General features: G+C 37.7%; 4 protein-coding genes across 7 annotated transcripts in view; 2 read left to right on the forward strand and 2 right to left on the reverse strand.

Annotated features, from left to right (window-relative positions):
* Positions 1-592: 592 nt before the first annotated feature.
* LOC127812948 (heavy metal-associated isoprenylated plant protein 28) lies at positions 593-2,041 on the forward strand. Its single transcript, XM_052353567.1, has 2 exons — positions 593-1,211; positions 1,597-2,041. Exons 1-2 carry the CDS (start codon positions 1,088-1,090, stop codon positions 1,887-1,889), a joined length of 417 nt encoding a protein of 138 aa, XP_052209527.1. The 5' UTR covers positions 593-1,087; the 3' UTR covers positions 1,890-2,041.
* A 5,627-nt stretch (positions 2,042-7,668) lies between these two features.
* On the forward strand, positions 7,669-17,430 carry LOC127796864 (uncharacterized). Of its 2 annotated transcripts, none has more exons than XM_052329294.1 (7): positions 7,669-7,816; positions 7,988-8,743; positions 9,499-11,090; positions 15,678-15,863; positions 16,006-16,183; positions 16,290-16,442; positions 16,591-17,430. In XM_052329294.1, exons 2-7 carry the CDS (start codon positions 8,014-8,016, stop codon positions 17,067-17,069), a joined length of 3,318 nt encoding a protein of 1,105 aa, XP_052185254.1. In that variant the 5' UTR covers positions 7,669-7,816; positions 7,988-8,013; the 3' UTR covers positions 17,070-17,430. The 2 variants fall into 2 exon arrangements, with proteins under 2 accessions (XP_052185254.1, XP_052185309.1); XM_052329349.1 differs by having other exon boundaries at positions 16,290-16,361.
* A 151-nt stretch (positions 17,431-17,581) lies between these two features.
* Positions 17,582-20,801, reverse strand: LOC127797014 (nascent polypeptide-associated complex subunit alpha-like protein 2). Of its 2 annotated transcripts, XM_052329543.1 has the most exons (5): positions 20,568-20,801; positions 20,361-20,469; positions 19,220-19,338; positions 18,752-19,142; positions 17,582-18,411 (listed from the first exon to the last, which is right to left on the reverse strand). In XM_052329543.1, exons 1-4 carry the CDS (start codon positions 20,775-20,777, stop codon positions 18,792-18,794), a joined length of 789 nt encoding a protein of 262 aa, XP_052185503.1. In that variant the 5' UTR covers positions 20,778-20,801; the 3' UTR covers positions 17,582-18,411; positions 18,752-18,791. The 2 variants fall into 2 exon arrangements, with proteins under 2 accessions (XP_052185503.1, XP_052185417.1); XM_052329457.1 differs by lacking the exon at positions 17,582-18,411 and having other exon boundaries at positions 18,557-19,142.
* Positions 20,802-25,431: 4,630 nt separating this feature from the next.
* Positions 25,432-26,846, reverse strand: part of LOC127805199 (protein DOWNY MILDEW RESISTANCE 6-like) — a 70,345-nt gene continuing 68,930 nt past the window's right edge. For both annotated transcript variants that reach the window (XM_052342236.1, XM_052342235.1), the window contains exons 3-4: positions 26,078-26,402; positions 25,432-25,955 (exon numbers count right to left, since the gene is read on the reverse strand). In XM_052342236.1, the coding sequence (XP_052198196.1) occupies positions 25,686-25,955; positions 26,078-26,402 (595 nt within the window). In that variant the 3' untranslated portion in view covers positions 25,432-25,685. The remainder of the gene's footprint in view (positions 25,956-26,077; positions 26,403-26,846) is intronic.

Below are 26,846 nucleotides of genomic sequence, written 5' to 3' on the forward strand. Positions count from 1 at the left end.
TATTTTAATTTTAATGAATTTTAAAATATCAAGATAAACATTATCCATAAAAATTCTAACTCTAGTGTATATAGAAATATTAGAATAAACATTATTTGAAGGAATTTTAATTCTATGAAATTTAACAAAACTTCATATTCTTTTATAATTAGTTGAACTTTCATTTTAAAAAATATACATTTTTTATATTAATTTTAATATAATATTTAAATTTTTATTATATTTAGTGTCTAATTTAAATATTAAAATATTTATATAAGAATTTTTTTATATTCTCTAATATTTTTTTACGGACTCTAAATATATTAATAATAATATTTTAATTAATAAATTTATTATTATGAAAAAAAATTAAACTAAAATAACAATCATTTTATACATCTTGGGCTACATAAAGGAGTATTATGACTAAAATACTCTGCGCTCACAAGGGACTTTTTTATCATTAATATACTTTTATGTAGTTTAAGATATACACAAAGATATATCAATAATAATTGTCGCAAGATAAGATCACCCATGGGGTGTCATGTCGCCAAAAGCTACTTATGTGCTAAGAAACCCACAGCCCAGCCCGCATGGCAGCCGAAGCCGAACTGACTTTATCTTTCTTTCACATTATCCAATGCCCTTTTCATCATCAAACTGGCCAATGGTGGCGCTTGAACGTCGACGCATCTTCAGCCTTTGTCCGACTCACCATGCTGGCCGCCATGATCCACAATCCTTCTTTAATTTCAAAGTTAACAGAAATCTCTTTAGCTAACTTATGAATTAATCCGCCATTAACAGTATCAAGGAATAATTAGCCATGCACGCACATGAAGAGCTAGCTTTCGAAGCCTCAAGGGGAAAGAAAATGTTTCCATTAAAGTGCTCCATACATACATGTCCCCTCTTTTCTAGGGAATCTACGACTTGCATGCGTCGTCTTCTGCTTTTCCATGTGGATTAGCCCTCCTTTATTTGTTGCCTTGCCTTGCTTGTCCAGGCCTCTATCTTTCTACGTACCTAGCGATATATGCATATATATCCGCCATCTTCAAGTTTCAAAGGCACGACACACCATCAACCTTAATTCAATTCAATGGCGGACCTGCAGATTGTTCCCGCAGGCAAGAACGTCGAGGCCCAGTATGTGGAAATGAGGGTGCCTCTATATTCTTATGGCTGCGAGAGGAAGGTCAAGAAGGCTTTGTCCCACCTTAGAGGTAAAATTTCGTTCATTTTCTGAATGAATTTTGTTCTTTAAAGGATGAGTCTTGATCATGACGTGATCACCAAAAGATTTCCCATAGAGTTTTTGTGTTTAGAATTGCTCAAAGTATCCATTTACTGGACTCCAAAATGAAACCACTATTATTTTTTATTTAATTTCCCCTCTAAGAGTGGACAGGGCCAAGGTGTTTGATAAAAGTCCTGAATTAGACCAAGAACAATATATATATATATATATATATGCATGTTGCCATATTATTGTATGGGCTATGTGCTATGAATCTAGCTAGGATCGGAGTAGATACAGAAAAAGATAAAAGTTTTGTTGGCTTCCTTTGGAACCATCGATCGATGATATCGATGATTGATGTGGTGCAGGGATATACTCTGTAAATGTGGATTTCAATCAGCAAAAAGTGACGGTGTGGGGAATATGCAACAAGTATGACGTGCTAGAAACCATGAGGAAGAAGAGGAAAGAAGCTTGCTTTTGGAACCCAGAAGAGAATGCTGCAGGTTTCCAAAAATCACAGCCAATTAGATCTCCACAATCACCACTGTCTATTATTGCTCGAGACCGGCGGTTGATGCCATCTTTTACTCTGGCTAAGGCCAGGTCCCTCAGCTGGAAAGCCTGGAAGAAGGTCTTCATTAGATCCAATTCCTTCTAAATATTAATTCAATCTCCTTCCAATAAATGTACCCCAATTCAGGTTCTTATCTTCTCGTGTAAATAACTGGGGGTGGTGCAAGCAAGCATATATATATATATATTATGGGTTTTTCCTAAATCCCACTTTTTGACATCTTTTTGGTCTTTTTTATCTTTCAAAATTTTGTTGGTATATATGGGGGTTCGGCTGGATGCATGATCAACAGTACTTATCCCTGCAAACCATTCAATTCAAGCCAGCCAGGTTGAAAATCTGCCGGCCAAAGGAAACTTGTCAACGTGTTAATCATTACTTAAGACGGTTTGAAAGCTTGAAATTGATTAATTATTATACCGTGAATATGAGATATCGATTATTTTAATTTGATTGGAGGTATATGATGAGCTTAGTCTTTCACAATTTTGTTGGGAAAAAAGTCTTATAAATGATCTTTTTTATAAGTTACGACTCACCCTATTATACATACTTGAAATCAAATTATAAATCACTAATTTTATTAAGTGAAGAAACGGGTCAATGACGGCAAAGTGAGGCCCAGGAGAAAAGTGAGCTCAAATTCACACTATTGATGTATCTATTATCCATATTATATATATATATATGTAGAGAGAGAGAGAGAGAGAGAGAGAGAGAGAGAGAGAGAGTGAGGCCCAGGAGAAAAGTGAGCTCAAATTCACACAATTGATGTATCTATTATCCATATTATTATATATATATATATGTAGAGAGAGAGAGAGAGAGAGAGAGAGAGCATTATAAATTTGAGCATAATTTCTTCACGTACTTACAGACATCCAGAAGAAACGTTGGGAGGATCAAGTTTTGGAACTACAATATTACTTCAAGTTGAATTGGCGGTTACCCGAAAGAGAATAGAGAGAGAAGATCATGATAAAGGTGGCGGCGGCGGTGGAGCTATTGATGGCGGAGTATGGGGTGGCGATGGCGAGACTGAGAGAGCAGCTTAATCTCCTCCAAAGCCACCGTCGAACGCAGCTAATTCACTTTGTCAGCAGCCTCCGTTCCGCTTCCACTTCGCCCGCCACTGCTCAAGACTCCTCTACTTTCCTCGTTTACTTCTGAAACAAACTGCATGCCATTGTCACCCACCTCTTTCATCATCATCATCATCATCATCTTCTTCTTCTTATTCTTCTTCTTCCCAAAAAACACCATTTCTTTGATTGAATTATTTCTTTGGATCATGATTAATTAATGGGTTGTTTACACATTTTACGTACATATATATATATATATATATGATTCCAACGAGCTTTCTCAAGTTGATCATAAAATTCAAATCGATCGTCCATCATTTGAATGTTGAGATTCGAGTATATGGATTTGAGTTGATCGCCACAACGGATTGAAAACTGATGATGCAGAGCTGATCACCTTCTTCTGTCTTGAACCAAGTACCTGCAAAAAGGGTGGGGATTTGCTCCCCGTAATCTCTCCGACGCTCAAGTCAGTTCATAGGGTTTTCGAGGAGTATAATAATCATGAAAGATCATAAAAGAAGAGTCCCTCAGGAATCAGATCCTCCATACCTGTAGAGGTTGCCCTCTATTTATAGATGTCCCGTGGCATTTCCAACAGGAGATAAGATACCTTTCAAAAACAGATGTTGATCCATTTTCCATGGGGAGAAAAGATAACATTCACTAATGGAGATAATTCTTGGGATGTTGGAGATATTTTTGGTTGACTGAATCTTCCTCTCTATCTCTTCCAGTTCAAAATCATAATAAAGATTATAAAGATAAGTGGAGCTCCTAAGACTTGACATGTGGCGATCGCCCATTGGCCTTTACTAGCACACATGGCTCCAAGTTAATAGTAACCTCTAGGGGTAGCATAGTAAAATTGCCCCCTATAAATATTCTCAGTTGAAGGAGTAGTCATCATTGTTTTTTTGAGCCTTTGTAAAAAAGTTCTACTAAAAGTTGGGTTAGCAGTCTCGAATGCTGAATTTACTTTTCAAGTCTCCCAGTGCCCCTTTCACTCTTCCCATGCAGAAGGTGATTAGGTCGCTCGAGGTGATAAAGACGTTCGGGGATTTTCCTATAGTAGAAAGGGGCCAGCTCTTAAATTAGTACATATATATATATTTTTATTGTTATTTTTGGCCTAGGGCCGAGGCTATGCTGGCCGAGGCCGCATTCCTTATCTTTGGGGGCCGCTGGTCGAGGTTGTGGTGGCCGAGGTCGCGTGCCTTATCTTCAGGGCCGCTGGCCGAGGCTGCTTGCCTCGTCTTCGGGGGCCGCTAGCTGAGCCTGCGTGCCTCGTCTTTGGGGGCCGTTGGCCGAGGCTGCTTGCCTCGTCTTCGGGGTCCGTTGGCCGAGGTTATGATGGTCGAGACTGCGTGCCTTGCCTTCAAGGCCGTTAGCTGAGGCTATGGTGGCCAAAGCTAAGTGCCTTGCCTTCGGGGCCGTTGGTTGAGGCTGTGTTGGCCGAGGTTTCCTTCTTTCGGTTACTTTCCAGAGCTCATAAAATCTTGGCCCTTAACCATTTAGGTGTACTAGGATAAGCTCTACTATCCATTTGAGACAGCTTTTTCAGGTAGCGCTGCTTGTTTAGCGAGAATTTTAATCCTTCGGCTTTCGTTGGAGGTTTTTTCCGAACCGAGGGAGGGTTATATCGAACCTTCTTTTTGTTTTGGGAGTGATTCCTGGAATTGATTCATTAATCATTAGGGGTGGTCCCCTTTTAACCTTCATTTGGCGGAGGTTCGTAGCCTCCGAACTGATGCTTTAATTAGTAGGGGTGGTCCCCTTTGGTCTTCATTTGGCGGAGGTTCATAGCCTCCGAACTGATACCTTTTGGTCTTCATTTGGCGGAGGTTCGTAGCCTCCGAACTGGTGCCTTAATTAGTAAGGGTGGTCCCTTTTGGTCTTCATGTGGCGGAGGTTCGTAGCCTCCGAACTGGTGCCTTAATTAGTAGGGGTGGTTCCCTTTGAGTCGTTCATGTTTTCTGGTTAGGGGTTCGAGGCCCTGCGAGGATCACATTTGATCCTTTCATCTTGAGTGTTTGGGGGTTCGAGGCCCTGCGAGGATCACATTTGATCCTTTCATCTTGAGTGTTCGGGGGTTCGAGGTCCCCTGAGGATCATATCTGATCCTTTGTTTTTCAGTGTTTGGGGGTTCGGGGCCCCCCGAGGATCACATCTGATCCTTTACTCTTGCGTTGTTGAGGCCTTTCGGACCTTCGGTTTTCATGCGCACATGCTGGCTTGGATTGTAGTTGATGACGGGATTTCAAATAATATCCTTATTTTATTTTCGCGATTCGGTGAAATGTCTACGTTCGCAATTAAAGAATAATAATATTTTGTCTTCGAGGTTCGGCGTAACGCCTACATCTGCAATTAAAGAATAACAAATATTTTGTTTTCGCGGTTTGGCGTAACGCTTACATCCGCAATTAAAGAATAACAAATATTTTGTTTTCGCGGTTCGGTGTAATGCCTACGTCCGCAATTAAAGAGAGTATTTTATTTTTGCGGTTCGGCATAACGCCTATATCCGCAGGTGTTCGGGGTTTTAACAGAATTAATTAAAATTCAAGTCATTGAAGCATATATATCAAGCAATTCAAATTAAAACCTTTTGCCTCTGCCTCTATATCTAGCAATTCTCCAATAGATAGTAGTTAAAACACTAGAATGATAAAACAAGGGAAATAAGTTTTAACCAAAGCGACATTAAAGAAGCTTCCGTCGCAGCCATTATCGCTGCTTGCTGCGGCCATCGCCTGGCTCATCTATGGTGGTTTCTGGGTATATACCCCTTTTCCAGGAAACCTTCCCCTTTAATATTATAATATAACACTTCTTTTCTTACTTATTCTGTTAGGCTTCCATGATGAGTTTTTCTCCAACATATATATATATATAATATGAATGTAATGACAGAATTACGTTTCTTTTATGTGATTGAACATATATATACATATATATATATATGAATCTTTTGGCCTTCTCTTTCAATTATTTTTACATAAAACAATAATTGAAAAATAAAACTGTAGGAGGCACAAAAAATATTAAAAGAGAAACAAGCGTACCCATGATGTACTTGAATAGATTTCCTATGGCTTGAAATTGTACTTGGAAAATAGAAGGAAAAGATGAAGGCCCCACGGTGGGCGCCAATTGATGATGCAGAGTCGATCACCTTTTTCTGTCTTAAACCAAATACCTGCAAAAAGGGTGGGGACTTGCTCCCCGTGATCCCTCCGACGCTCAAGTCAGTTCATAGAGTTTTCGAGGAGTATAATAATCATGGAAGATCATAAAAGAAGAGTCCCTTAGGAATCGGATCTTCCATACCTGTAGAGGTTGCCCTCTATTTATAGATGTCCCGTAACCTTTTCAATAGGAGATAAGATATCTTTCAAAAACAAATGCTGATCCACTTTCCATGGAGAAAAAAGATAACATTCACTAATGGAGATAATTCTTGGGATGTTAGAGATATTATTGATTGACTGAATCTTCCTCTCTATCTCTTCCAGTTCAAAATCATAATAAAGATTATAAAGATAAGTGGAGTTCCTAAGACTTGACATGTGACGATCGTCCATTGATCTTTACTAGCATACATGGCTCCAAATTAATAATAACCTCTAAAAGTAACACAATAAAATTGCCTCCTATAAATATTCCCTCGTCAAAGACTAAAAGCACGTTCAAATGTATAAAGTAGCATACAAATCAAGGGAATAATATATAACGGGTGGGTCGGGTAAGGGTGATCAAATTGATGGGTTTTGGATTTTTGTGAATTGCAGTCGTCTGCTCTGCTCTGCTCTTTGACTCCTCTTTGTGTTATCAGCATCAGCAACAGGGCATGTTTGGCGCCGCCCAATATATTCTCAAAACTCATTAGTGTCCTCCTCCTCGGCCTTCCATGTTCAGGTTCATTGGATATCATACCATGGGTCGGGTTTTGTTAGGCTTGTACCTTTTCATTATATATATATATATGTATACAACTCTTTTTAGATATAATCTCTGAGCTGATGGTATATATATGTATATAAAATAAAAATATAAATTATTCAAAAAATGTGACAATTCAAGACAAGCGCTGAAACCCTGTACTTATTCCATTTTCGGATAGAGAAATTTACTTTTTTAAAAAGAAATTGGTATTTAGAGAAATATTTAATACATCACTATTAGGCGTCACATTAAATATAATTGATTTTATCTCCAAATAATTTATTTAGGTGTCACATTAAATCATATTTTTGTCTCCCAAATTAACCTGAGTAAATAAAAAAAAAATCAGTGTCCTATTTATTTATTTAGGTTAAATTCATATTTTTATAATTAATTTAATCTCATAATTTAACTTTTTTCTTTTTATTTTAATTATAATCATGAACTTATATTTTCAAATTAATTTAACTCTTATACTTTGACATGAATGTCTATTTTGTCATTTTACTTTACTCTTTTCTTTTTACACATAAAAGTATAAGAGTTAAATTGATTAAAAAATATAGATTCAATAGTATAATAAAAATAATAAAGCATATAAAAAAATTAAAGTATAAAAGATTAAATTAATTTAAAAATATAAAATTAGAGGTATAATCAAAATAATAAAAAATTTAAATCCCACAAAAAAACGTTAAAAGTATTAAGGCAAAATATATGTTTGGCTATTTATCTCTTTGTCTTTCTAGACGGGGCGATTGAGCATTTCCCCCAAATGCCAGGGCGCCGTAGGATTTTACAGAAACTACGGGGGCTTGTCTGTGCAATTTGACCAAAATCCAACACCTGGCAAAAGGGAATGGTGACTCTTCCCGACTCATCAGAGATCAGACTCGCCAACGCACGCCCGACGCTTCCAAGGAGGAGGAGGAGGAGGAGAAGAGGAAGAAGAGGCGTCTGTACTCGCTCTTTTCTCGGGTATGATTTTCCCGTAAAACCAATTCATTTGCATTGAATTTCCGGTTAATCTTCGCGTTTCTGATCGGTTTCATATACTGTTCATACATCTCGTGGTTTATCTCGGACTCTTCGATTCCTGGTGCTTGATTATCGGCTTGTTAACAAATTTCTTGGCTTTGGCACCGATAGAGTTGATCGATTTCCACGCCCGTGAAATGATGAGTTTGGGGTCTTTGGGCAACGGAGGCCCGCCATCATCAACCTCCAATTTGTCAGCTTCGGCCCCCCCTTTCACCGTCGGTCGGTCCTGTTCCAACCCTAATTCCAGCCCGCTCGTACATTTCACTGAACCGCCTTATGCCGTGCCCTTTCTTCCCTCTTTCCACAATTGGCAGCATTATTCACAATCTTCGTCTTCTGGCCCTGATTTATACTCGAATCTTGACTCAGAGGTCGATTCGATTCGGACCACATCTCTGCCTTTGTGCAATGATTATCAATACGTGGGTGGTTCGCATTCCGCCAGTTCTGTAAACCCTAAGTTAGGCACCCATATGCCTCCGCTAAACACTAATTCAGATGCTGCAACGGATGCATTTACTTTTCTGCACTATTCAAGTGGCATGCCAAGTAATGCTGTAGAATCCAAACCATATTATCCCCCACTTGTCTCACCTGTGGTCGGTGATAATATCCCTTTGGTGACCGTGAATAAAACTGGCTATAATTTGCCCTCCACTTCATGCGCTGCGCCCTTGGATGTAACTTATCCAGTTGATTATGCTCAAAGTTTGTCTGGCTGGGGTAGCTTTTGGAGCAGGTTGGCAGACGAGGAGCTGGCTAAATGGGTAGAACTTGAACGAGGTTTTGGCTTGGGGGATACAAATGATGCTAAGCAGACAAATGATCCTGGTTCATTTGTTTGCGAGGATAAGAAAAACCAAGGTATGAGCAGTAAACTTCCAAATTTAAATCCTTGTGATTAATAGAGTTTATAGGTCATTCTTGTGATATCATGTTGCAAAATTTCCTTATTTTGTTATCAGGATTACATCCTAATTTTTTTGATGGTCTATTTTTACTTGTTCTTGGCCGTGGCTTTCTTTATATATTTTCTTACGTATAAAAAGAAAAAGAAATAAACAAGAATTACATCATCCTATTGTTCTGTACATATGCATGATTGTGGTCTCTTAACTCTTTGATTGACTTTTACTTCTTTCCCTAAGATTTAGTGTGTGCTCTGTGTAATTTTAATTTGTATGTCTAGTAATTATTATTTTGGTTCACTAAGGGGACTCTGCAGCTATTTAGTTTGACCTCTTTTACATAGGTTATGTGCCACAAGAATAGAATTGAAAAGGGCAGCTTGGACATAGAAGTATAACACATTCTTGGGGGATTTGCGAGCTTGGGATGGCCTTGTTGGGAAAGGCCATACTTGGGCCGTTTTTTATTTTTATTTTTTGAATTTCTACCAAGATCCTGTATTCTTTTCTGGCTTCATCAAGATGCTTCAACCTGGTCCAGGCTCTTGTTCTTCTTGCTATAATCTCATATCTTTTTGTCCTCCTTACTGAAGCCACAGTTTCCCAAGGAATTTTGAGCATTTTTTTCTGAAAGGAAAGGCGGAAAAATGTAGAAAAATTTTATACTAACTGACTGATGACCTTTTTCTTCACTACTGTGGCCTGATGCAGGGGCTTATATGGATGAGGGTTCCGAATGTGAAAAGGCTTCTGCAATTACACATGGAAAATATGTTGAAGTTTGGGGAAAAGAATTCCCAACTGTTTCTCAAAGCACAGGAAGGTTGAATGATAAATCCTCTTCACTGCAAGATCCCATGTTTATTTCCAGTGAATCTTCAAGAACATCTTTCACAGGATCAAGCTCAGCAATTCTGGAATCTCATGCACAGGTCCAATCTCTAGAATCAACCACAAATTTGTGGGATAATCAAAATTCATACAGTGCATTTCATGATAAGTGCTTCCAACCATTTGATTCTTACACAAGTGATCACATATCAGAAAAAAGATCCTGCACTGCTCCTTTCAGCAGAGCACCATCCACTGACACCAAGTCTACAGTTCCAAATACAGTTTCATCTGTAGATGTACTCTCTATTGGTGAAGTTGCTGCTGCCGATGTAAAGGCTAAAGAAAAGAAATCTCTCTTGCCTCTGATATATGGGAAAGAGGGTTGCCTAGATACTAGCCGTGTCAGCTTGAATGTGGAAAGAACTGATCGTGTCATTTTTGAAAAATGCCCTACTAGTAATGAAATGAAAACCACTACTGATCGCATGTCCAAAGACGGACCAGAATATCAACTTCCTGGTGTGAATTTCCCAGTTGCCTTGGCCTCGACACCTGATTGTACTAAAGGCTTTACTACAGTTGAGGACTCTTTAGAGAGCTCAGATCATTGCCATCCTGCTGTGGATTCCCCATGCTGGAAAGGTGCCCCAGCCTCTTCTTCTCCTCTCCCCAAGGCTTCGCAAGCTGTAAAAGCATGTAATTGTCTGAATCTTCAGCAGGCTCAGATTTTCCCTCCCCGTGCTGATGATAGGAAGAAGGTACCCTGGCCAAAGTTATGTGAAAAGAGTGTTTATGAGGAGAATGAATATGTTGAACTTGGTTCATTGCTTTGTCCAGGAAAACCTCCAAATGCTAATTACCTAACTAGAGATCATGATTCAGCTGACACAGGGGAAGCAGGATATGAATATCAAAAAGAGAGCTGTAGAAATAGAGTTCAAATTTCTAATGACATGAACAAATGTGAAAAAGAGCACGGTATGGCCAGTGACTCAAAAAGTGGTTCTGATTTGAAATCTCCTCACACCGAAATAATGAATCTTGACGAGGGTGTATTTATATCTGAAAGAGATTTCAAATTGTGTGCCAATGTTGTGGATACTGGGTTGAATACCGATATTACCTCTGGAGATGGTCCATTGCCATTCCATGGTGTGGAAAGTGCTACTAATTTGTCTTGTTCTGAAGATGTCAATAAGCTGGCCAAACCGCAGGGGACAGAATCAACTCCGAAAATGAATATCCAAATGCTGATTAATGGAATACACAACCTTTCAGAATTGCTTCTGCATTGTTACTCAAATGATGCCTCTGCATTATCAGAACAAAATCAGAAGGCCATTGCACGTGTAATCAGCATTCTGGATGCATGCATTTCAAAAAAAAATGTAAATATGATCCCATCACATGAGCCAGTTTTACCCCAACGAGAAACTTCTGATTTTAGAGACGGACTTGACCTTCATAAGGTATGTATTTTGAATCCCCCCCCTCCCCGTTCCCACACCACCACCAAAATATCTATATAAATAATTAATTAAAAACCAATTTTTTTTTTTCCCCAGTTTTACACCCACCTACTCTTAGAATTTGAGATTTATACACTGTCAAGGTTTAAAGCTGACAGATTATTACACCATTGGAATAGTAGTGGCTATTCATACCACAGTTATGATATGGACCATATGGTTTTGAACTGGCCAAATTTCAGTACTTTTAACACTCATACTATTCCAGTTAAGTTACCAGTTAATACCAGATGTAGTGGCTGGTATCCTCCAATACTACTCAATTTCTGACACTTTAACACCAAAATGCTGTTCCAGTTAAGTTAGCATCTGGAATTGGGACAGGCGAAGTTCATATTGGCCCATACTGTTCCACCATGATTTTTTCTTTGTTTTCTTATGTAAAATAATTTTGATTTTTCTACCATTAACAATAAATTTAATCTTATAAATAATTGTTGTGAATTCTATTGTATTATGGAAATCTTTTGGGAGACAAGACTCAATTAATTGTGTGGTAAAACAAAATATCTCTCATAAAACTAAATAATTTCATGCTTCTATAATGTCATTTTGTATAAAAGATTTATTATATTCACACAAAACTTTTTATAATACCATAGTTGTCAAAGGTGCACCTTGGCTTAAGAAGCTCAGCTGATGGTGCCTCACTATATGAGGTGCGCACCTAGGCTCTAAGACTCGACTCACCCCAAGACACAAGGTGCACACCTTTTGCATCTATGTTATCGATCGACTTGCTAAAATCTAACCAGTAATAACCCCCAAAAAATGAGAAAACAATAGAACACCCCATTTGCTATCTAATATCAGTTGTTAGTAACTTATTGTAGTGGTTGAAATAATATTAGTTGTTATTCTAGAATAAAGTACTTGTTATTTGTTATTTATGATTGAATAAGCAACAACATATCTAGTCTTTATCCCACTATGTAGGGTCAGCTACATGAATTCTAGACTTCCACGTATTTCTGTCTTTTGACATATCTTTATTTAGATCCATACACTTCATATCAAACTTTAATGTCTCTCCCAAAGTCTTCTTTGGCCTGCCTCTACCTCTTTTTTTGGTTAATTGTTCCATTTCATCAACTCTCCTCACAGGAGCGTCTCTTGGTCTCCTTCTCACATTACCAAACCATCTTAGTCTAGTTTCTCTCATCTTCTCCTCGATTGGCACTACTCCTACTTTATTACGAATAACTTCATTTCTAATTTTATCCTTCCTTATATGGCCGCACATTCATCTTAACATTCTCATCTCCGCTACACTCGTTTTTTGCTCATGCTGGTATTTGACTGCCCAACATTCTGAGCCATACAGCAAGATTGGTCTTATAGTTGTCCTATAGAATTTTCCTTTCAGTTTTAATGGGATTTTACCATCACATAACACCGCAGATGCATTTCTCCATTTTAGCCAACCTACTTTAATTCTATGTGCAACATCCTTGTGAATTTTTCCATCTTTTTGAATTACTGATCCCAAATATCGAAAATGGTCTTTTCTTTGTAAGATTTGGTCTTCCAATTTTATTATAACATCATCCACTCTTGCATTCTTACTAAATTTACATTCCATATATTCTGTTTTCTTTCTACTTAATTTAAATCCCTTAGATTCTAAATTGTTTCTCCACAACTCATGTTTAGTGTTCACTCCTTCTTTTGTTTCATCCACCAACACTATGTCGTCTGCAAATAGCATATACCATGGCACCTTTGTTTGAATATTTTTAGTGAGTTCATCCATTACTAGAGCAAATAAGTATGGACTTAGTGCAGAACCTTGATGCAGTCCTATTGTAGTTGTAAACAATTCAGTATCCCCTCTGCATGTTCTGAATCTTGTCTCTACACCGTGATACATGTCCTTAAGGGCTTGTATATAAGCTATTCTAACTCATTTCTTCTCTAAAACCCTCCATAATATTTCTCTAGGGACCCTATCATAGGCCTTTTCTAGATCTATAAACACCATATGTAGATCCTTCTGATGATCCCGATACCTTTCCATTAGGTGCCTCAGTAGGTATATAGCTTCCATTATTGACCTACTAGGCATGAAACCAAATTGATTTTTCGAGACCTTTGTTTCTTTTTTGAGCCTCTACTCTATTACTCTCTCCCAGAGTTTCATGGTATGGCTCATTAACTTAATTCCTCTATAATTTTCACAATTTTGAACATCTCCTTTGTTCTTGTATTTAGGAACCAAAGTACTCTTCCTCTACTCATCTGGCATCTTTTTTTATTTAAGGATCGCGTTAAATAATTGCGTTAGCCAGGAGATGCCCTCTTCTCCTATGCATTTCCATGCTTCTATTGGTATATTATCTGGTCCCACCGTCTTATGATTTTTCATCTTTTTTAATGTTTGCCTTATTTCATTTGAACTTATGCGTCGATAAAATGTATAGCTCACGTTCCCTTCGGAGTTACTAAGATGTCCCAACCTAACTCTTGTGTCGCCACCATCATTGAATAATTTTGTGAAATACTCCTTCCATCTCTCCTTAATTGCTCTCTCATTCACTAATACATTTTGATTTTTATCTTTTATGCATTTCACTTGATTTAAATTCCGTGTTTTTCTTTCTCTTGTTTTAGCTAATTTATATATATCCATTTCTCCATCTTTTGTATCAAGTTGTTTATATAGATTCTCATATGCTTTTGACCTTGCTTCACTAATAGCTCTTTTTGTTGCCTTTTTTGCTTCTTTATAATTTTTTTGATTTTCTTCATTGTTGCATTGATATACAGTCTTATAGCAAATTTTTTTATTTTTAATTTTCAATTGTACCTCTTCATTCCACCACCAAGACTCCTTAAGGTTATGGGCTTTACCATTTGTCTTTCCAAGGACTACCTTTGCCGTGCTTCTCAGGGCGTTAGCTATTTCTTTCCACATTTGATTTGTCTGTTCTTCTCCATTCCATTTCCTTCTACCCCTTAATTTTTCTTTGAAGATTAGTTGTTTCTCCCCTTTTAAATCCCACCACCTGATTCTTAGATTTTGTTTTATGTGATTTTTTCTCTTCCAATTTCTTACTTGGACGTCAAGTACTAGAAGTTTATGTTGAGTAGTAAAACACTTTCCCAGTATCACCTTACAATCCCTACAGCATAACCAATTCTCTTGTCTCGTGAGGAAGTAATCTATTTGGGTGCTTGATGTGATATTTTTATATGTGATTAAGTGTTCGTCCCATTTTTTGAACCTAGTATTAGTTATGATGAGCCCATATGCCATAGCAAAATCTAGAATAGATTTATTCTCATTATTAATTTTCCCGAATCCATACCCTCCATGTACCTCTTTATAGCCGTTTCCGTCTCTACTCACATGCTCATTTAAGTCACCTCCTATAATCACTTTCTCTCCTCTTGGTATCATTTGTATGAGTCCTTCTAGATCCTCCCAGAATTTTGCTTTTATCTCATCACCTAACCTCGCTTGTGGTGCATATGTACTAAAGATATTCATAGTCATTCTTCCTAGACTAACCTTCACCATAATAATCCTATCCCCTATTCTCTTTACATCCACTACCTCATCTACTAAGCTTTTATCCATAATAATCCCCACTCAATTTTTCGCTCGATCATTTTCTGTGTACCATATTTTATATCCAGTTTCTGATAAAGTTTTTGCTTTTTTTCCTACCCATCTCGTCTCTTGAAAGCACATAATATTAATTTTTCTCCTAATCATCACATCTACCACTTCCATAGCTTTGCCTGTTAATGTTCCTATGTTCCATGACCCAATCCTTAATCTATGATTTTGTTTTTGGCCTTGACTTTGAATTTGATTTTGGACTAGCTTCTTTACCCATAGTCGTCCAAGCAAATGCGGGAACCCTTGCTCATTTGTCACTACATTCGGGCGCCGATGTAGTGGCCCTAGCTCACTTGACACTACACGCGGGCAGTGTAGCACGTTGCTATGAAGGGTTACACCCACGCCCAAACGATTTTTCATAATTTGTCTAGAGTTCATGTTTTAGATCCAACTAAGTTTTACGTTGGTTGTCGAGTACCTAACACAACCCTCCTCCTTTATTCGGGCTTGGGACTAACAGTGGATAACATCCCCAGGCGGAGTTTTATTTATGATTCAATAAGTTAACATTTTCCTCTTTATATGTATATATTGAAAATAATAATGTATAGTATTTTTATACAGATTTTAATAAATGTGCACCTCGCATCCAAAAGGCTCATGTCTAGGCTCCAAGCACTCTTGGGCCTCACTGCACCTTGAGCAGTTGACAACTATGTATAATACGTATTATTAGTATACATATAGTGATATCGTCCAATATTGGTAATGTATTGTACCTTGTCTAGTATGATATTCACCACTATGATCCATGCAATTGGAAATTACCTATCTAGTTTGGAAATTTATTATATGGTTGCTTTACATGCTTGGACGGCTTCACCATGAGGAATTGAGTTTGAGATCTTTGAATCTGGATATACTTCATATAGCTTTTATGGTTACACTATCTTCTCCAGGATGCTGTTTCAGACAGGACTTCAGTGGCGAAGGAACCAGGTGCTAGTTCTTATTGTCAGTTTAGTTTCGACTGTGAAAATGAGATAAAGAGGAATTGTAATGTTTCTAGCAAGGAAGTTGAGAAAAATCTAGATTTGGTTTCTTCAGGGAGTGATGTAGGCATTGCAAAAGATAAGGTTGTCCAGGTATGGATTGATCTATTAATAAATTTTCACATTCTTATGGGGCAGAAAATAATCGTGCTAATCTGACACTCAAAGTGGAGATTTTTTGTTCTGACTTGTTTAGAACCACAAAACTAAGGTTGAGGTTATGCATGACTGGCAGGCTATAAAGGGGATTCTTGAGGAGGACTTCACTAACGAGGAAGAAATGGAATCAGATATTTTCTTGTACAAGAGTCTATGGCTTGAGGCTGAAGCTGCTTTATGTTCCATCAGTTGCAGAGCTCGCTTCAATCGTATGAAGATTGAGATGGAGCACCGCAAGTTGGACAAAGCAAAAGGTCGAAATGCTACCTCCATAATGGCCTCTGCTTTCCTTTTCATCTAAATTTGTATCCTTATTATAAGAAATTAACTAAATTTCATCTCATCCATTGGATGTGGCAGAAAGTACTAATACTGTCGAGAAGCTACTGAACTTCAAGGTCTCTCCTCATCCAAACAAAGTGATAAATGAAGGTAAAGATAGCCCATTGTCCAAATACTCGATTCAGAATTCCCCTACTTTAGGTGCTAAGGTTGTTGGTGATGTTGAGAAAGGTAAGAATCAAGCTGCTTCTGCTCACCCTTAGTTTCACTAATTCTCTAATCATTATAGGGGGCTTCTGGACACTTTCAAGTAAAATCGAAATTTCTCATCCTTCTGATCCAAAATTACTGTAATTTCGTTTGCCTCAAAATGTGGCAGGGTCACATAACTCTAAGGTTCCTGGTGATTCGAAGGTGATATTTCACAAAGTGCGGGTGGTGGAAGATAGCGCAATGGCACACAAGTCCATAAGTGAAAAAACCAAGGGGGTTGATGATGTTGAGGCCTCTGTTATGGCCAGATTCAATATCCTAAAATCCAGGGGAGAGAACTCAAATTCGGTCAGCACGGACTCGCAACAATTGGCAAAGGAGGTTGACACCGGATTTGCGTTCAAGCTTGAACACTGGCCATTGACTGGAAACTCACCACCTGACAGAGGAAGTTTGGGCATGTCCTGGGGATCCTATTTGCAGTATTCCAGTGGCAAGGGTACAGTCGAGGAATCTGGCTCATGCTTAGGTGGATCCGATCAGGAAGCTGCCAGAGAGTGTGATGTACGGGCTTCAAATGATCGGGTGATCGAACCTTGTGCCAAAGACAGGCTAGGATGTCAGCTTCCTTGGGGATCGGTGTGAGGGTTCTTCATGAGATTGTTGGGAGTAACCAACTACTAGTGATGGAATTGGGAATTGGCAAACTCAGAGTCTCCCCACAGGTAAATAAGAAGACGTCTTCTTCTGGTTTGATGGATTGTATCTATGGAGATTTGATGTACATTTTGGCAAGTTCTCCAGGCTATGCCTTGGTTGGTTGGTGCGAGGCTGTTGTTTTATCCGATTATGCTGCTTTATTTAACTTAGCTAAGATGACCAACCAATTATATATTCTATCATCATCCATCATCACTTGGGCTTGGCGTTGTTGGCCCGATTATTAGTTACTATAAGAGTTGTGACAATTTTCATTTCATATATGAAAATGAAAATGCTTCTTGCACGTGTCACGTTGGCCTTTGATTTGCTTTAAGAAAAAGTTGAAAACTACCAAAGGTACCCTGCCTTTTACCCCCATTTTATTTATTCATCTCTCTCTTCCACTTGACTCACATATGTATATATATATGGTGATTAAATTGTTATAAGGTTTCGATACTACCAGTGTAAAATTATCTAAATTTCTATAGAAAGTATTCTTATAAGTGGTTGGAAGAAAGGTTAAGTCATAGAAGCAAGTAAAAAAGTGTTAAAGTGGTGATAATCAACTTCCAACTCCATTCATACCCGCAAGGCCGCAACCTGTTGCTGCTTCTGCAGAAAAATTTTCATTACAAAGTGTTGCCATCGGACGCCAGTCATGGTCTCTTCGCCTTTGCCGCAAGAGATTCTGTCGAAATTGTAACCAAATCGCACGCATTTTCCATTTTGTCATCTTCTTCCTTCTTCCTCTATGCAGTCAACCACAAAACAAGAAGGCATGGCTTTACCCTCTTTGATGTTTGATCTGAACAATGGCTTTGTTGGGTGGTATTCGGACGAGGGGTTTCCCGTGGGAGGGTCCTGCCGGAAGGGTTTTGAGCGCTTTGGAGACCACCAAATACCTGCTCCCTCCAATAACCTAGATCAGATCACTCGGGCCAGAGTCGCCAGACCTTCGCTGCAAAGGCCTAAATCCGCAAGAAATGGTTGCACTTCTGGGTAACATGACATGTGAAGCTGCTTCAACTACTACTGTTCTATATACACAGCAGCAAAAAGTTCCATTCAACAATAACCTGTTTACACTCCAGTTGAAGCAGCAGTGTCCGAGAGGTCCCCTGGGGCTTCAAATGATCATTAGCCCGGCCCTGTTGGACCCGAGTTACCATGCAGACGTGCTGTCGCATCGGGGTTTTCACAGGAACTGATGGGGAGATTCAATCCAACTGTTGGAGATCAACACATAGCATATAGGGGGGGCTTGAACAGCATTTTCAAGTACCTGTCTTAAGCAGTTCCATGTAATAAGTTACCACATATATATGATCCAATCAAAAAACAGGAAACTAGCTTTTCTTTTCTGCCAGTTACAAATAGCATAACTGCAAGAACCTATCTAGATCAACACATGGCAACTTCCATCAACATTATCAAACAAGCAACAAGTAATAATAATGATTTTGTCAATAAAGCACCATTCGACACCAAAGTTAAGAGCTCCCTAACATAGGCATAATTAACTATATAGTGGGAGTTGAGAGAACGCAAAAATCCTAAAAATTGACAACTTCAGTTTTGATGGGGAAAAAAACCTATGAGAAGTATCAAGTAGAAGCACCCACCAATATAGCAAGTCATCCAAAGGTAGAACATACAGCCTACTTAGGTGGTGAGCTCCATGATAGCACTAACAATGTCTCCCTCATGAGTCTTGAGAGCCTTCACTGCTTTGCTCTTAGATACACCTGCCTGCGTCATCACCAAATCAATGTCACGAGGCTCCACTCCTGTTTCATCAATCTCTTCCTCTTCATCGTCTGCCTGTGCTGCAGACGGTGTAGCGGAAGTATCTGGTTTTGCCACCACAGACCCCACATCCGGCATCCTGAACTGCTGGGCAGCTTGTGTCTGCAGCTGCGAGCTCAAGTCCTCAATCTTTGCTTCTCCAAAGATGACATAGGTCTCAGAGTTCGGACTTTTGAAGACATCAGGTTTGTTGATAAAAAACAAAATCTGGAACACAAAGGAACAGGTGAATCTCCATCCGCCCAGCAGAAGATCAACTATATCAAATAAAGAGAGACACTAACATTTTTGGTTCTCTTAATGGTGACTCTGCTAACACCAGTAATAGGTTTCATGTTCAGCTTCAGCATAGCTTTGCGACTTTTCTTTTCACTTCTACTCTGTTTTGAACTTTCATTTGCACCTGCAACTCATTCCCAATAAAGATAATTTGACAAAGGAAGGAAGTTATTGTCATGAACCTATAAACAGATCAAAACCTCCATGATGATGGTGAAGGTGTCAAAAGCATTTCCTTTTGACACACAGAACAAAAGAACCAGCCATCATTTTCTAGAAATACATCATAGACCTCCATCACTTACATCTCAAAAGCATTTCTTGTGGAATGTAATAACAAAATTTAGGCAAATGTTGTCAAGAGAGTTTCACCCATGCAGAAAGGGGGTGTAAAACATCTATAAAGATGAACCTCTTGGTCTCTAAAAGACCACCAAAACACGATGTACAAACTTTGATATATTAACTAAAACATTTCAAATACCAAATACACAGAAATTCAATGAATATAGCAACAAGTCCAGCACACATCACAAAAGGCATCTTCTAATTATACATTTTACTTAGTTAAGTTGAGAGTCAATGCCCACCTCCGCATGAAACATAGACCACTTGGTTTTAACTTTGCTACATCATGTGGCATCAAATAACAGGGGCACATTCCATAGGGTTTACTTACAAAACAGGATTGGTAAGCCAACAACTAGGATAAGCACTAATTCCAGTTAACACTATACAAGAAATGACGCTACTGTTGTTGAAAAAGCTGTACCAACTCAAACATTGCCTATATAATATGGAAAATACAGAAAGGAAGAAAAAAACATAAATAGAACTGCTGATTTTGAGCCTGGAAAAAACATGGCTTAGATACACTTTCACTTAACTGAATCAGTTCATGCCCCCTTTTGGTAATAAAGCCCTCAATTTGTTTAAAATTGCATTTCATAAGCATCCTTCTAAACCCCTATCGCCAGGCAAGCAATGTTCTTCACAAAATCAATCCAAATAATAGGCTGAATAAAACCTTGAAATGACCTATAAACACAAAAATGGAAATACAAGTTCCCGTATGAATAGACATAATTAGCCATACACACACTTAGATATACACACACACACACACACACACACATATATATATACCTTGAGCAGCATCTTCCTTGTCATCGTCGTCTTCGTCGTCCGAGTCTTCAGCGTCATCCTCGTGGTCGTCTTCTTCTTTCACGTCCTCGACCACGGGCTCGTCGATCTCCTAATCACAAGTACATGTACAATTTTAACTTACAAACATGCCCTATCGATAGAAATCAAAGAAAAATAAATAAAGAGCGAGAGAGAGAGAGAGAGCACCTCAAGCTTGTCCTGGGTTTCATCAGCGGCCGCAACAGTGGTAGTTTCCGGCATGTTTAATAAAAGCACTCTATTGACCAATCCAGAGAGAAGCAGGACGGTGGGCAAGAGGATAAACTTTGCCGAAGAGTGGAGAAATGGATAAAAGCAAGCACAGTTAGGGCTCCACCCATTATGGGCCTCCACAGTTAGGGTTCCACCCATTAACATGCCCTATCAGATCCCCAGGGCCCAATTGGCTAAGTACTAATTTATCAGAATAAAAAAAAATACGGGAATAGTTCTCTTATATAGTCTTCTAATGCTCAAGTTAGTATAATAAATTAGCAATAAATGAATGTAAACACCATGAATTTTTCGATTTGCTTGAGAGAGTCGTTATCTTTATATAAGTAAAAGGAGTGGAATACTCAAATTTATCTCTGAGATTCACAAGGTCGATTATCTTGAGTTGAAGCCAAATTCATTAAATAAAATAAAGCTAACATTAACCTAAAATTCACTAGAGATGAAGGAAGCCAATATATTCAGAGTTTATCTCTTATACTCCCGTGCTTTATTATTTCATGTTGACAAATAATTAATCAAAAGAAATAGAAATAATGTTGGGGTCGAATTCTTAGTTATTGGGATCCATTAGTTAATTAAATATTAGTGCTTATCCTTCAAAGTTAAATTAGGTGAACGGACACAAGTTATCTCCCAATTACTTCTCAATAAAAACACATAGTCAGATGAGATTAATCTATCTTTAAGAATAACGTAATGAATTCACTTTTTAGATATATATATATATATATATTACATATAGATGTGAAATTGGCACTCAATCGTATATATTTGAAGATCAATTTCTTTAAGCTGAATTTTTTAAATGCAAGCCAAATATTAAAAGAGGTTTTGAGTTTATGTTTTATGTTTTATATGAAGTTTTTAGATATATTATGAGTAATAAAATATAGAACTGTCGTTTTAAAACTTAAATCCTAATTCTCTGAAAACCTAAGCTCGTGCACAAAAACAAAAACCAGGTAAATTTCATTTAACAATGAAAACTTTTATCACCAAGTTTGTACTTCAAATACTTTTAATCACGAAAAACTTTTGTAGCCAACATCGTGGCTAAAAACTTGCGAATCACTATGTTTGGTGACCACAAACAAGTTCGTCCATCATATTGTATTGGCAACAATTTAAGTTATCACAAAATAGAATAAGCAACAAATTATTTTTGTGGCTATAACCCTTTTAGTGGTGAAACTGTTGTTTTGTAATCGTCACACTTTTAGTGACACTTTTTTGTGACTATAAATGCTTTAATAACGAACTCAAAACTTATAACAAAGCAAATTTATGGAAACTTTACAGTGACAAATGTGATCCATCATCCATGGCCACTGTTTGTTTTGTTATTATTTTTAGCAATGAACCTCAATTCGTAGATCATTTCACACTATTGGAAGCTTAAATCATTTGACAAATAGATAAGGAGGCTTGGGCCACAAATTACAATGACAAATATGAAGCTGTTATTGCTTAAATAGAAGAAGAAGTACGTGACGGAAAAGGAGAGGAAAAGACGATATAAAGTTCAGACATTTGAATTAATGAATTAGAGCACAATGGCCAATATAGCAAGCGAACGAGACCTGAAAAAATAACGTTGTTGCCTTGCCATTATTCACCAAACTGAAGATACCCTAAATCATCCAAGTATATATATGGAGCATCGATAATGAAGAAACACATGAAAGGCCCCTCAACTTCTCAAATTTACAAATCATTTTTTAATATTAAGTAATAAATAGTAAAATGTTATTTAGACGAAAAAACTTCTCAAACTTAAATCATTTTTTAATGTTACGCAATAAATAATAATGTATCATTTAGACAAGAAGGCTTCTAAATTTCTTAAGTTTACGGATCATTTTATAATATTAGGTAATGAAAAATGAGATATAAACCCGTAATGCAATGGAAAAAAAAAAACAAACAAGAAATTATTTTAGGATGATAATTTGATGAAAAAAAAATTCTTTGGACGACAAAAAGTTTATCTGAGGAATTTGCACTGTTTTGAACATTAAAGAAAAAAATAAAAATGAATTGATGATTTTTTAATTTGTAGTACTTGTCTGTGAACTCTCTATATTTTTTATTTATTTAACTCTTTCATTTTCAGATCTTTTCATATTGTCTATATTATCAATTAAAAAATTGTTTTTTAGACTTAAATTTAAAATTTTAACTAGTGATTTTACATCTCAAAAAGTAAAGAAAGTAAAATTTATATAATTTTTAATATTTATTTATATTATTAAAGCCATCTCCAACACTGGCTTTTGCTCCTTGCCAAGTCAAATTTTGAGGAGGAAATCACTAGAAACCTTTCCAACGGGTCTCGCCAGCGACGAGAACCAGCAACAGAGGCAGTGGCGACAAACAACAACGGCGACTGTGGCGAAGAGCAGAGGCGACGACAACAAAGAAGAATAAGCACTGGCGAGGCAACTTGAGACGGCCATGACAAGGTGTAGCAAAGAAGAAGGCGCGAGGACATTGGCGACAAGATCCAGCTACTAGCAATGGTGGCGGCAGCTCCAGCAGTGGTGACTCCTTCCTCCAGCATCTAACGATTGCCTCGATTTGATCTGGGTTTGTGATTTTTATGATGTATTTTATATAAATTTTGTATATATTGAAGTATTGGGTTTTAATTATAATTTGTGTATTTGGTTATACATTTGTTTGTATGTGAATATTTGATTATTTTATGTATTTGATTGTACATTTTGTGTGTGCATGTATTTTATTATTTTATGTATTTGATTATTCATATTAAAATATTAATTTTTTAATTATGAAAATATTTCAAATAATTTTGTTAAATAATCATTTTTGAAAAATATTAATAAATTTATTTACAAATATATTAAATATTATAAAATTTTAATACAGTTATATTTATTATTAGATTATCAAATAAATAATAAATTTTGTTAGTAATAAAAATTCTAAGTGAGATAAAATAAATAAAATTAAAATTTATTAATAAATAAGTGGAATAGAGAGAAGAATAGGAAATGTGATTGGAGCATGCACAATTTTTTAGACATAATTAGAATAGAGAGTGAATTGTTTATAATATAATAAGGAGTGTGATAGGGAGGAGGGTTGGAGATGACCTAAATGACACTAAGGGTACGTTTGGCTAAACGGTTTGACTACTTATAAGCTATTAATATAGCTTAAAAGATGTCAAGCTTTTTCAGTGAAGTGTTTGGCAAATTCAAATAACTTAAAAACTATATAGCTTAAACGTTATTTCAATAGCTTTTTGAAAAGCTCCTTTCTCTTAGCTTTTGCAAACTGCGTTGACCATTAAAATTACCAATTTATCCTCAACCAAAACATCAATTTCCAACTCATCCTTCTTCTTCAACCTTCTGCAACCAATTTCCCACCACCACTATCGCCAGTCGTCATTCGCCTCGCTGTTGCCCCAGCTATCGCCCCCATCGTCGTATTCAGCTCCTTCGTCGTCGTCACCTAGCTCGGTCGTCGCAAGTTGCCTTAGTTTCGCTACCACCATCGCCATCTCTGCTTCCAGATTCGCCGCCGGAAGCCGCCCAGCGCCGTCGCATCTCTTGTTGCCTACTTCACATTCTCTCGCCGTCTCCTCCTGCGCCATCACCCATCTCCTTCTCCGTTGCCGGTCTTTTTCTTCACTGTGTATATATCTATATATATAACATGTAATAATAATATTGTTGGGTTTTGTGTTTCCTAACGAGGTCCAAGACGATGATGATGATTCAGATTAGCTTCATAGGTTTCGACCCAGGATTGAAACGACAGTTCAAGATGTTTATTGGCAGCCCAAATAGAAGTCGGGCCATAAGCTCTTAACCATCTCTTTGGAGGAGAAATAGGCCTTGGAAGCCCTTAGCCCATTTTTGTTGTGCCCTAGGCCCTTAATATAAAAGAGATTTCTTCCCTTATTTTGTGTCATGTGTGTGTGGCTGCCGATTGTGTTCTCTCTTACCCCTCTCTTTGGCTGATCATGCCTTGCTTCCTTTTCCATGCTTGGCCGATTCTCCATGGTTGCCTTTCCTTCTTGATTCGATGCTCATTTTCTTGTTGGGTGCCACACTTTCCTTGTGTGTTGTGGCTATCTGCCAATGGCATTTGAGACTCTTATTTATTCCAAGTTGTTGTCTTCTCTTTGGTATGTTTTTCAGCCCTTTGTTGAACCCATATTTTCGTGATTACTCTCAATTCCTTGGTGGATCCTATTGTGTGTGGAAGCTTGTGTGGGTTGGGCGAGGGGTGTCGTTCAGCAGAGAGGCTTGGGGGGTTTGGCCTTCTTTGTGACTTGGTGTCCTGATTTTTGATTATTGCCTAAGTGGTGATTGGACAAGCTCAGATCTAAGCCTTGGAGCAGTCTTCATGACTGTTATTGTTGCCAAAACAGAGAGTTTTTCTTTCTGTTATTCGTGTTCTTATTTTCGTTAAATCTAGTTTGATTTTGATTGCACTAACCTGTTTGTTTTGTAGTTTTTCTGCAACAAATATATGTTTAGTTTGTATATAACATATATAATAATTTTGTATATAACATATAATATATATTAATCTTAATAAAAAATATATTTTTAAATAATTATACTAATACAATGTTAATTTATAACAATAAAATTAACATATATTTTTAATAGTAAAATTTTATCAATTAAACACTAATTTATAAAAAACATTGTTAAATATTAGTATTTTATATAATTTTTATATTACTTAATAACATATCTATTTTTATCTTTTTATCAATGTCTGATAACTTATCAACTTTTTCAAACCAAACACATAACTATTAACTTATAATTTAAAAATAAATTTTTCAAATACATTATTAACTTAAACGTTACATAATTTAAATGCTATAACTAGCTTAAACACTACCCTATTTAATGCTACAAAAATAAACGCCTAGCCAAACTAAGCATAAAATAAGTTTTGTCCAATGCCACAAATGTTATGAATACGGTGCTTAACGCAGATATAACCAACTAACATCGGTCGAGATCACAATTAAGGGTTCTCTATCACGGTAGCCTCGGGTCATGGGGGTTGATGCTGCTGCGACCGAGAGTTCTTGAACAGCTCCAGGCAGTGTTCTTGATCGAGATTCCTGCTCCAAAACTTCTTGTAGTACTCTGCGTATGTAAAGTCTCTGTATACGGCTCCCGACCCGTCCTCGGTGAGCTCCTTTGGCGGACTGATCAAGGCGTCGTCGCTTGGGCAAAGGAAGGAGGCCACCGACATCCTCGGTTTGTCTGTGTTCACTATGGCCCGGTGCCATACGCTCTTATATCTCCCATTGCTCAGAGCCTGCAAAAGTTTGGCACTCACAGACATCTTATATATACGGTCTCATTGAGAAACAGATCGATTACAAGCATGGATCTTGCAAATACAGGAATGACATGGGTGTTAGAGGTTTGCATTGTGACCTGCAATTGGTCGCCGATGTTGACGACGAAGGCATTAGGATGGGGCTTGACGCCCATCCACTTGCCATCCTTGAGGACTTGAAGGCCTGCAACGTGAAGGTCCTGAAGAAGAATGGTGAGGGCGTTGGGGTCCGTATGGCCGGGCAATCCATAGGTGAGCTCTGGTTGAGGGCAGGGCGGATAGTAGTTGACGGCCATGTGCTGGCCTTGCTCGCCCAGCGCCTTCTTTATGTGATCTTTCTGCAGCCCTAAGCTCTCCGATATTAGTTCCTGCAATCTGAATGCCAGTTCTCGAACTTGCATGCAGTAACTACCCACTGTCTCCCTGCACCCACCCAGTGTTCAAATGTCATGAGCACGTGAGACAGCGCAGTGTCAAATCGGGGTTCGTAACATCAAAACTTGCCCTTAGTTATAAGCCTCGTTGCCCTGCTTGCTGCTGGCTATACATATTGTTATTATAGCTAAATGCTAAATGGTTCAGATCACCACCACCTCTTAAGTTATGTCAATTCTATATCTTTAATTAGTTCTATTTGCAGGTAAAAATTAAGGAGCAAACACAATGTCAAGAAATTCCTATGAGAGCAGGATAAGCCAGCCCTGCCCAATTCTGCAATGCATGAATAACACTCAACACCGACTTACCCAACAGCCAAGGGTCACCCAATAGATGCTCATAAGGTATGGGTCGAGCGGTTAGATAAGTGATATGTCGATTTCGTATTAATGAGTCATGAATTCGATCATCGTCTTGTGCCATGACACA

This window comes from Diospyros lotus, chromosome 1 (genome assembly GCF_014633365.1).
Source record: "Diospyros lotus cultivar Yz01 chromosome 1, ASM1463336v1, whole genome shotgun sequence".
NCBI lineage: Eukaryota > Viridiplantae > Streptophyta > Magnoliopsida > Ericales > Ebenaceae > Diospyros > Diospyros lotus.

Bases quoted from the DNA above. Each gene is read 5' to 3' on its own strand.
- LOC127812948 (XM_052353567.1), top strand. From the start codon at position 1,088: ATGGCGGACCTGCAGATTGTTCCCGCAGGCAAGAACGTCGAGGCCCAG. The intron at 1,212-1,596 runs GTAAAATTTCGT...GATGTGGTGCAG, and splicing joins GGCTTTGTCCCACCTTAGAG to GGATATACTCTGTAAATGTG.
- LOC127796864 (XM_052329294.1), top strand. From the start codon at position 8,014: ATGATGAGTTTGGGGTCTTTGGGCAACGGAGGCCCGCCATCATCAACC. The intron at 11,091-15,677 runs GTATGTATTTTG...TATCTTCTCCAG, and splicing joins ACGGACTTGACCTTCATAAG to GATGCTGTTTCAGACAGGAC. The intron at 15,864-16,005 runs GTATGGATTGAT...CATGACTGGCAG, and splicing joins CAAAAGATAAGGTTGTCCAG to GCTATAAAGGGGATTCTTGA.
- LOC127797014 (XM_052329543.1), bottom strand. From the start codon at position 20,777: ATGTTAATGGGTGGAACCCTAACTGTGGAGGCCCATAATGGGTGGAGC. The intron at 20,470-20,567 runs GTGCTCTCTCTC...ACTTGTGATTAG, and splicing joins AAACCCAGGACAAGCTTGAG to GAGATCGACGAGCCCGTGGT. The intron at 19,143-19,219 runs GTTAGTGTCTCT...TTTGTGTTCCAG, and splicing joins CCATTAAGAGAACCAAAAAT to ATTTTGTTTTTTATCAACAA.